This window comes from Chaetura pelagica, unplaced genomic scaffold (genome assembly GCF_000747805.2).
Source record: "Chaetura pelagica isolate M959 unplaced genomic scaffold, ChaPel_1.0 scaffold3, whole genome shotgun sequence".
Classification (NCBI taxonomy): domain Eukaryota; kingdom Metazoa; phylum Chordata; class Aves; order Apodiformes; family Apodidae; genus Chaetura; species Chaetura pelagica.
The window spans coordinates 6,949,364-6,959,330 of NW_009952974.1; the positions used below are offsets into that span (position 1 = coordinate 6,949,364).

At 57.6% G+C, this 9,967-nt stretch overlaps 1 protein-coding gene and 1 non-coding gene across 2 annotated transcripts in view; both read left to right on the forward strand.

Annotated features, from left to right (window-relative positions):
* Positions 1 to 9,967, forward strand: part of WNT10A (wingless-type MMTV integration site family, member 10A) — a 29,392-nt gene that overhangs the window by 16,960 nt on the left and 2,465 nt on the right. The window contains exon 3 of the mRNA XM_009996257.1: positions 4,851 to 5,227. Within this exon, the coding sequence (XP_009994559.1) occupies positions 4,851 to 5,227 (377 nt within the window). The remainder of the gene's footprint in view (positions 1 to 4,850; positions 5,228 to 9,967) is intronic.
* TRNAV-GAC lies at positions 8,453 to 8,525 on the forward strand. The gene has a single exon. It is a non-coding gene; the product is annotated as a tRNA-Val (tRNA).

Genomic DNA, 9,967 nt, shown 5'->3' on the forward strand with positions numbered 1-9,967 from the left:
GTTCCAAGGAGTTTTCCACTCCCCCCCCAAGGAAACCTTTTTTTTTTTTTTTTTTTTCTTTCAGACACCCTCATGAACTGTGGGGTTTTTTGGTTTTGTCTTTTGATCCTGTAGCCATGGGGTGTCCCTTGTACCCTTTGCTGAGCTTTCCGTGCCAGCTGCACCTCCATCCTCATTTATCCGTGTCCCCTCCATGTGCATCCAGGCTCAGCACTGCCATAGCAAAACCTTCTCCTGTCCTCCATGGCTCCTTGGTTGGCTGCCTGTGTTCGCTCCACCCTCCTGCCCGTTCCCTGGCGCTGTCACCCCTGCCAGCACACTCCAGTCTTGTTCCTGATTCCATCCCTCCCTGCCATCCCTCCCTCTCCCTCCAAGTGCCAGCAGAGACATCCTCTCCTGGTCCCAGGGACATATGCAGGAAGATGGAGCAGAGAGGTGGAGGCAGGTGGTTGCATTTGCACCAGTAACTGAGACAGGTTCTCTGCAGCACAATAGTCTCCACCTTGCTGGAGAGGGTGGCCTGTTGCACCTGGTGTGTGTTCCCTCCAACAGCATCCGTGGGCTGCTGGGCACTGTGTAGCTTGACTGGGCTGAACCACGCTTGGGTGCAGGCCAAAAATTAAGCTGTGGATGGTGGTGGCTCCTTAAGCCCTTGTCCTTGTCTGGTATGATGCCAGCTGGGATGGGACTGTCCAGCTGCCAGGCAGGGGCTGTCTGAGGTGTGCGGAGGGATCCCTCTTCCCTGACCATTCTCCTTTGCCCATCCCAACCCCATCAATATGGAGCTCTGAAAGAAATGGAACCCTCACAGAGTGGCTGCATTTCTGGAAGGCCCCCGCGGGTGCATGGCTGTAGGGGACACGGGTCTGGAGTGCAGTATCCTGCTGTTCCTCCTGCAGCCTGTGGAGGGACGGGTGATGCTTGCATGCCCCGCACCCTCTTTAGAAAGTCTCACTGGTGCCCAGGGGTGGCAATGGCCAAACCTTGGTTTTGTACAGCAAGAAGGGGGGAATTCCCTGCAAGGATGGAAATGCCAGGCTCTGGGGCCCAGGCAGCTGCGAGACAGAGCCTGGGGAGGCTTTGCCATGTGGGGAGGGAGGCAGGTGCTGTTTCAGCTGTCCAGAGAGGTGCTACTGAACTCAGAACCCCAGCACCCATCTCTGCAGAGCCCTAGCCAAGCTGCAGTGCCTGCAGACTGCAGTGTCTGGCCTGGCACAGTTGCAGCTGGGCTGCTGGCAGCGTTTTTGGTGCCCCCAGGCAAGCCAAGGTCTTTGCCCACCTGGCCTCGAAGTGCATGTGCTTCAGATGCTCAGCTGCATCCCTGTGGGTGCCCCCATCCTCTGGGCTTTTACCCGACCCGATAGTGGCAAGCAAGACTCTGGGGACAGTGCAGCATCCCTGGAGGTGCAGGGGGCTGAGCCCTGCTCCCTGCAGCCTGCAGAGCACTGAGGCCCACGGGCTTCGGGGTGCTGTGGGCTGACGGGGAGTGAGGGCTGTCCCCGGCACACTCAAGGAGGAGCAGGGAGGCAAGTTGGGATCTGCAGGGAGACGTTCGGTGCCTGGCGGTGGGCCAGACCCTGGCAGGTTCACCTGCAGTTTAATTAGGGAGAGGGGAGGGAGCGGGGCTGGGGGAGAGGTGGCGTGTCGGGACTGGCCGTCTCCACGGGCCTCGCAGGAGGTGGTGGGGGAAGCTCTCCTCTGTCTCACCAGCCAGTGGGGCTGGGGTGACACGCTGCCAGCATTGTGGCAGCGGGGTGCTGCCCATGGAGGCTGAGCATCACTGGGGTACCCTGAGGTGCTCCTGAACAAGGCTGTCCTGCCAGCTTCCTCAATGCCACCCAGCTGGTGTGGTGCTGTGGGTGTGATGGTGAGCCATGAGATGATGGCCATGAGTCCAGCTGCCCTACCCCAGCACACTATGGAGCCCTCAGCCTGAGCCAGGTCTGTTGCCTTCATCCTGCATTCATATGAGAGATGGAGAAACTGCAGCATCCGTGGCAGAGCCAGTGCCAGCTGGGGCTTGGGGTCCTGTTGAATGATGATCCTTTTCCTGAGTGCACCTTGACAGGGAAAATTTTCCTCAGTTAAAAAAGCTGCTTTGGTATCTGACCTGAGGCCAAGATTTCACATCCATTCTCCATGCCCAGCACAGTACTTCAAGTACACGGCAGGCTGGATGCTGGCGGTGGTGTCCTCCATTCCCTCTTCCTTGCAGGATGCAATACTTCCCCTCATACCTCCCACAGCTACAACCTCTTCTGCGATCTCTGGAGGGATCTGGTGACTCAGACACCACCACTGAGGTCTTAGGGGGCTGGGGCAGCTGGAGAACCTCCCTCTGAAAGGGCTGGCTGCTGCATGCTGCGCTCGGCTGCGGTTCCTGGAAGCTCCCACCCTTGCCGAGCCCATGAGGCTGGTGGTTGTCGCCTCCAGCCACGTTGCTTGCTGCTCTGCTGCAATCCTCTGGGCTCTGGTGTTGCTGGGGTAGAGTAAGGAATGTAAACTGAACCTCCAAGCAGAACCTCACTGGCATGGCTGCTACGGTCCCAGCTCTGCCCTGTCCCCTCCTCCCCATTGCTCATAGTTTCCCAGGAGAGGAGAATGCAGGGAGGAGCAGCAGGGCAGGCAGAGCGATACCGAGTAGGAAAATGACCACAGTGAGAAGGGGACAAGACTCCCAGAGCACTGGGACGTCAAGTCCTGGGAGCTAGCCCATTGCCTGCCTGCAGCCTGGGGGATGAGAGCTCCAGGGACAAGGACTTGTGTCTCATCCATCAGCTTGTGTGTGGCTGGAGAGCAGCAGAGGAATGAGGAGAGCTGGGGCCTGACCCCAGGGGTTTCCCAGCCTTGGAGGGCACCAAACGAACCTGGCCTCTTTGCTTGTAAGGAGACTGGCTTCCTAGACAAATTGGGTGGGGTAGAGTTTCTGTCTGGGCTCCAGAAGGGATCTTAAGGAGATGCCACATGGGAAATTACTTGTTAGGCTGGAGAAATGTGTGAGAAAGAGGCTAACGGAAAGGCAGGGCCAAGAGGAGGGTGTCAAGGCAGGTGGAGGGTTTGCTGCCACCATCCCTGGGTACTGGCTGTGCAAGGTGCCGGGGATGCCAAGCGAGGTGGCAGCGCCAAGTCCCTGCTCCTGGGCTGTGCCTGAGTTTGTCTCATGAAGGGCTGGAGATGGTCCAGATTTTGGGGATGAAGAACTGATACAAGGAGGATTTGGGGATCCTGGAGAGCTTCCTGTGCTGCTTCTCCATCCTGCATCACTCACCTGGGGGCTGAAGTTCCCCAGACTGAGGCTGCCCTGCTCTAGCAGCAATGTGGGTGTGTTGCAGCGCTGCCTGCCAGCGCGCTCCCCGGGGAGCTGCGCGGCGTACGCACCAGCAGCCCCATTACCTGCCTGCTGAAAAATGTTGTTCAACTTGTGCATGGAAAGAGAGGCAGGCTGAGAGCAAGCTTGTCCCACACCGAGGGGAAGCTGGGAGAGGCTCCCGCTGGCTTTTAAGCAGCGCCTTGTTAATTTTTTAAATGCACCAGGGTCAAATTAACACACAAAAGAGCAGCATGACTTTAAACGCAGGTTTCCGAGCCGCGTTTCATTTCCCTTTAATAAGATCATAGCGTTTGCTCAGCGGGCGGCACGAACCACCAAGGAGACGTGTGATGGGGAACTTCGCCCAGGACGGGCGGCGGCGGCAGGGAGCAGCTGTGCCCTCACCTCTTGTGACTCCACGGAGCAGGGAGCTGGTGGATCCATGCCTGGGATCTGTGCTTTGTCACTCAAGCCCCCCATTTGATGACATATATCTGCTGGAGAAAACACCCCAAATCCTCTCATCTGTTCAGCTGTAGCAAAGCCAGGACTGATCAAGCTGTTCTTCTCCAAAGGAGAGAGGGAGGCTGGAGAACTCCAGCTATTTATTTATTCACGTGTGAAGCCACGGCACAAAATCTGGCTCTCCCTCCCCTCCTCATGTTGGAGCCGGTCACTGAGCACTGAAGCAAAGGTTATTGCTGGCTCCCTGCTTGGCCAGGGAACCACAAATAAAAACATTACTTTGCGTTTTACATAGAATTTCCCAGGTAAGGGAGACTCCTCACCCAGCTGCAGCAAAGCCAAAGCCGCCCTTGGGCAGCCCCAGCTTGCAGCCCCAGGGAGCCCCCACCACAGGACCTGTCCTTGTCCCTGTCCACCCCATCCCCGCTTGGTGACGTCCTTGCTTCCCAGCGTTTAATGACAACCAGCTGCTGGCCCTGGCCCTGCGGTGTGGTCACGGCATTTTCTAACTAACTAGGGATGCTTGATTTTTCCAGCACAGCATCACATTTAGAGCTTCTTGTGGGAGCTGGTGGGGGTCACGGAGAGAAGGAGCGGAGGGATAGGGCTGGACAGGCAGTGCTACCTGCTCCTGTTAGTACCTGATAGTGCACTCTGAGCAAGCAGAAGTGGCCCATTCCTCAGCAGAAGTATTCCTCAGCTGGTGTTATATTTAATAGAAACTCTGAGTGGAGGGGGGGAGGAGATACTGCCTTTGCCATGCTGAGATGCCATGGTGGCATCTCCCGGGGCGATGTGCACGCAGGGATCCCCCTGCATGGGAGCTGGGTTCCCGGCCAGGGCAGGGCTGGGCTTCAGGGCAACAATATGTCCTGGTGGGGATGGGGCTGGAGAGCACCAAGTGGCGATTCGCTCGTCGGTCACAGTGGGAGCCGGTGCATCAGGACCAGGCAGGGCACAAGCCCAGCCTCCAGCTCCCCACACCCCAGCGTGATGCTGGGCTCAAGCAACACCCCGCGGGGGTGACGCCGCCCAGGCTGAGACCCTCTCCTTTCTTCCCTCCCTCCCTCCCCAGGCTTTCGGGAGAGCGCCTTCGCCTACGCCATCGCGGCGGCCGGGGTGGTGCACGCCGTGTCCAACGCCTGCGCCCTGGGCAAGCTGCAGGCCTGCGGCTGCGACCAGAAGCGCCGGGGCGACGAGGAGGCTTTTCGGAGGAAGCTGCATCGCCTGCAGCTGGAGGCCATGAACCGTGGCAAGGGCATGGTGCACGGGGTGCACATGGAGCACATGCCGGCCGAGACTCCTGGTCTGCAGGACTCCTGGGAATGGGGAGGGTGCAGCCCCGATGTGGACTATGGGGAGAAGTTTTCCAAGGATTTCCTCGATTCCCGGGAAACCTACAGGGACATCCATTCACGCATGAGGCTGCACAACAACCGTGTGGGCCGGCAGGTGAGCAGGGCACTGGGAGGGGGTGCAGGCTGATGGTGACTGGGACAGGGTCCTTGGGACATGCATGGGAGGGCTGGAAGTGGCTCATGCTGGCTGCCATGGAACATGTGGGAGAGGCTGGGATTGTCCCCAAGGCACTCCTTCTCCCCAGTTTTGCTTGGAGGAAGGGCAGTGGTGCAGCCCTGCTCCTCAGCCTCTCTGCTGGGGAGGTCACTTCTGAGCACCTCTGCTGTCCCCCTGCCAAGGGACACTTCCCAAGGCCACTGTCAACTGCCTGTGCTGCATCAGTGCTATGTGGGTGGCACAGCAATGTGTCCAGCTCCTGCCTCTTAGGGACTGGGTGAACTGGTGTCAGACAGAAGCAGCGGGAAGGAGCTGTGGACAGGGAAGAGAAGATCATTAGCACTATGGGGACAGGGCACAGGCTCTACAGCTCTGCCTCATGAGAGGAACATGGTGCCCTGAGAAGGAAGATGTGAGCAGGGCTGACCCAGACAGTGAGTGCCTATGCCACCTGGGAAGTGCAGCATCCTCTTGGGAGCAGAGGTGACAGTCCAAGGGGGTGCTGGAGCCTGTCCAGGCGAGGAGGGCAGCCTCCCCACCAGTTTTATGATGTCAGGTCTCCTTAAAGGTGTTAATTAGTAGCTCGCTCTGTCTAGAAGCTGGTGTTTAAAAGCAGCCTGACATCGGAGACAAGCCTGGTGCACGCCGTGTCCAACGCCTGCGCCCTGGGCAAGCTGCAGGCCTGCGGCTGCGACCAGAAGCGCCGGGGCGACGAGGAGGCTTTTCGGAGGAAGCTGCATCGCCTGCAGCTGGAGGCCATGAACCGTGGCAAGGGCATGGTGCACGGGGTGCACATGGAGCACATGCCGGCCGAGACTCCTGGTCTGCAGGACTCCTGGGAATGGGGAGGGTGCAGCCCCGATGTGGACTATGGGGAGAAGTTTTCCAAGGATTTCCTCGATTCCCGGGAAACCTACAGGGACATCCATTCACGCATGAGGCTGCACAACAACCGTGTGGGCCGGCAGGTGAGCAGGGCACTGGGAGGGGGTGCAGGCTGATGGTGACTGGGACAGGGTCCTTGGGACATGCATGGGAGGGCTGGAAGTGGCTCATGCTGGCTGCCATGGAACATGTGGGAGAGGCTGGGATTGTCCCCAAGGCACTCCTTCTCCCCAGTTTTGCTTGGAGGAAGGGCAGTGGTGCAGCCCTGCTCCTCAGCCTCTCTGCTGGGGAGGTCACTTCTGAGCACCTCTGCTGTCCCCCTGCCAAGGGACACTTCCCAAGGCCACTGTCAACTGCCTGTGCTGCATCAGTGCTATGTGGGTGGCACAGCAATGTGTCCAGCTCCTGCCTCTTAGGGACTGGGTGAACTGGTGTCAGACAGAAGCAGCGGGAAGGAGCTGTGGACAGGGAAGAGAAGATCATTAGCACTATGGGGACAGGGCACAGGCTCTACAGCTCTGCCTCATGAGAGGAACATGGTGCCCTGAGAAGGAAGATGTGAGCAGGGCTGACCCAGACAGTGAGTGCCTATGCCACCTGGGAAGTGCAGCATCCTCTTGGGAGCAGAGGTGACAGTCCAAGGGGGTGCTGGAGCCTGTCCAGGCGAGGAGGGCAGCCTCCCCACCAGTTTTATGATGTCAGGTCTCCTTAAAGGTGTTAATTAGTAGCTCGCTCTGTCTAGAAGCTGGTGTTTAAAAGCAGCCTGACATCGGAGACAAGCCACACACGGGCAGAAGGGGCTGGGACAACAGCTGCCTTTCCCTGCCTGGCTTTGCTCCCAGCAGGTGCCAGGGAGTCTCCACCCCATGGATCCAGCAGGACATTTGTCACCAAGACCCTATTGAAATGCTGGCAGGGCAGTGCAGTGGTGGGGGTGTAGTGGCTGTGGGAATAAGTAATTAAAGATCAGAATTCCACAGGGAGTGTTTCCCTGGGATGGCTCAGACATGCTTAGAGCATGCTTAAAGCCAGCTGTGAGATGGGGACGCTGCAGAGCAGGACCTTGATGTGTGCCCTTCCCTGGTGCTGGAGCTGAGCTCTACTGCCCCAAAAAGCTGTCCCAGATTGGCCAAGCTGTAAATTCCTGGGGAAAGCCAGAGGTTTTTGCTTGTTTGGCTTTGTTTGCTTGTGTGTGGTGAAGGCTCACTCAGCGTTAGGCAGCTAAATCCTCTGCAGGCTGCTCTGCCCCAAGCCAGGAAAGACCTCCCATCCAAATTCTAGCTGCAAGGGCTCATTGTGGCTCACTTCCAGCTTTGCATGCCCCAAACCTCTGGGATTCTTGGCAGTGCTTAGAAATTTGTATTGTCCGTTTCCCAAGGGAAGCCCCACAGCTCCCTGCAGGAGGAGGGGAAGGTGAGAAAGGAATATTTGTATGAAGGAACTGTCACCATGCGATGCCTGTGGGATCTGGCAACAGCAAAAATGTCAGGGTTCTGCTTGTCCCCAGGAGCAGGCAGGCATGGGACTGGCAATGTCAGCATGTCAGCTCTTGGTGGCTTCAGAGACAAGAATTGAACAGATGGAAGAAACATAGGAGCTGGAAGGAGCTGGAGGCAGAGGAAGACCAAAGGGATAAGGCAGAGGATGGTACCAGTGCAGGTGGGGAAGCAATGGCTGGATGGGATGCCCAGCTCAGGAACCCTGTTGAGATGAGGGTGTAAGCCTGTTTGCAGGTTGGGTTTTGATGGTTCTGGGTGCCATGCATTGGAGCAAGAAGATAATGCTGTGCCTGCTCTATGCCTGTGGTGCCATGCTTGTTGCTGGGTCTGGATCTGGCCATCCACATTGCCTGGGGATGGGTTCTTCAGCTCCCTTCCTACTCTTTTAGCAACGCCATGGATCCCACACCCAGCTCAGCCCTCCTCACTCCTACTACCCTCTTTCCACTGTAATAAGGAGCAATCCACTGGGATTTCCCAGGAAAGGAGTGGTCGTGCTGGATGCAGTAGCTCTGTGGTCATCTACTCCAAGTCCTGAAGCTTGAATCCCCTGAGCAAAGTGGTGATGTGGACATGCATGCCATGTGCCATCCCTCTCCATGGAACAAGCAGCTGCAACACGCAGGGCTCTCCAGCACCTCACTGATGCTGGGCAGTGTATCTCAAGGGTACTCTGCTGATGGGCAAGCCTGGGTCCCAGCTCAGGCCGTGCAATGCTGGAGGGGGGTGACAATGGCACCGATGGTCACATCCAGGGACAAAAAAAAATAATTTGTGGGTTTCTGTAGTGTAGTGGTTATCACATTCGCCTGACACGCGGAAGGTCCTTGGTTCGAAACCAAGCAGAAACACTCTGGTTTTTTTCCCCCTCTCTTGCATCCAGCTGTGAGGCAGGGAAGGGGGATACAGAAGCAGGGGATGCACAGCATCCTCTGATAGCAGTAGTGGTCACCTTGGTCTTCAGTTGGGTGTCCTGCATCCCTGGGAGGGAGCAAGTTCCCCATTGAGGAGCAGCAGGAGCATGCAAGAGGCTTTGCAGGTCCTCCTAACCTGCCAGATCAGAAAGCAGGAGAGGATGAAAGGCAGCCAGGAACTACCCATTACCCTCACAACAAAGAGCTATGATAAAGCTCTTATGAGCATGTTTGGGAGGAGCTGGGAATGTGCAAAAGAAAGCACCAGCAAGTCCAGGCATGTGCTGAACCTGGGTGTCGGTGGGATGGAGGAAGGACGTGGCCGGATAGGGGTGTGTGGAGATCTGATGGCAAAAGCACGGGCCAGAGGCTCAAATGGGTTCTTCTCAGGGTCCTGCCCCCCTGTGCTGTGCTTGCAGGAGGGAGAAGAAGCTGTCCCTGTGCAGAGATGGATGGGTGCTGTGGTGCTGGGGCTTGGGATGCTCAGCAGTGATGGCTTGAGTGATGGAGATGGGACACAGCCATTGCCTTCTCTAGCTCCTGCTGTGACCAGCTGCTGCCACAATTGAGCCCTTGTCCAGTTGTGACACTGCTGTCTCCTCCATCCCTGTGGTCACCATCCCAGCCACAGCACTATACGCAGATTTTCCCTGGTACACCCAAGGGAGCAGTGAGGGAATGTGGGAAAGGATTGGGTCCCAGTGCCAGCATGTTCCCGTGGATGATGGCAAGGACGGTGGCAAGCAGCCAGTGTTCCCAGCTGGCACACCCAGGGCATGGCAGAGAGGCCGGCCAGCTCATTACCTGCGAGGAGGAGGCTGTTCCCGGCAGGAGACAGGACTCTCAGCAGGATGAAAGCCAGACTCCAGCCCAGCCCAGCCCTCTCCACCATGTGCCCCAAGCTCCAGGCGTGTTTCCCTGACCTGCCTTCATTACCATAACTGCTTAGCAACAGGGAGATTTACTCAAAAACAAGAAAACAAGGAGTAAAAACTACCCACTCCTACCAAAACAAAGCACTCCTTGCACATGAGTCCCTCTCAGGGAGGAGGCAGGAAGAAGCAGAGTGTGTCAGGCATAATGCTGGGTAGTTGGGCAGGGCTGGTGTCATGGGATGAGACCTTGTGCAGGGCCACATGCCCCCTGGCCTCCTCCTGAGCACTGGAGCATGGCCTGGGATGGGGAGGATCAGTCTTTGCAAGCCCCAGCCTGGCTCCTGAAGGAGCTTGGGCATCCCCACGGGAAGGGGACTTGCAGGGCACGTGACCCATCAGGGAATCCCTGTTGGGACAGAGCAGAGGTTGGTATAAACTCCCTCTTTCCAGGTTTTGCAGGGATGTGCGGCCACTCTGCTCCCCTGCAGGTTGCTTGGTATGAGC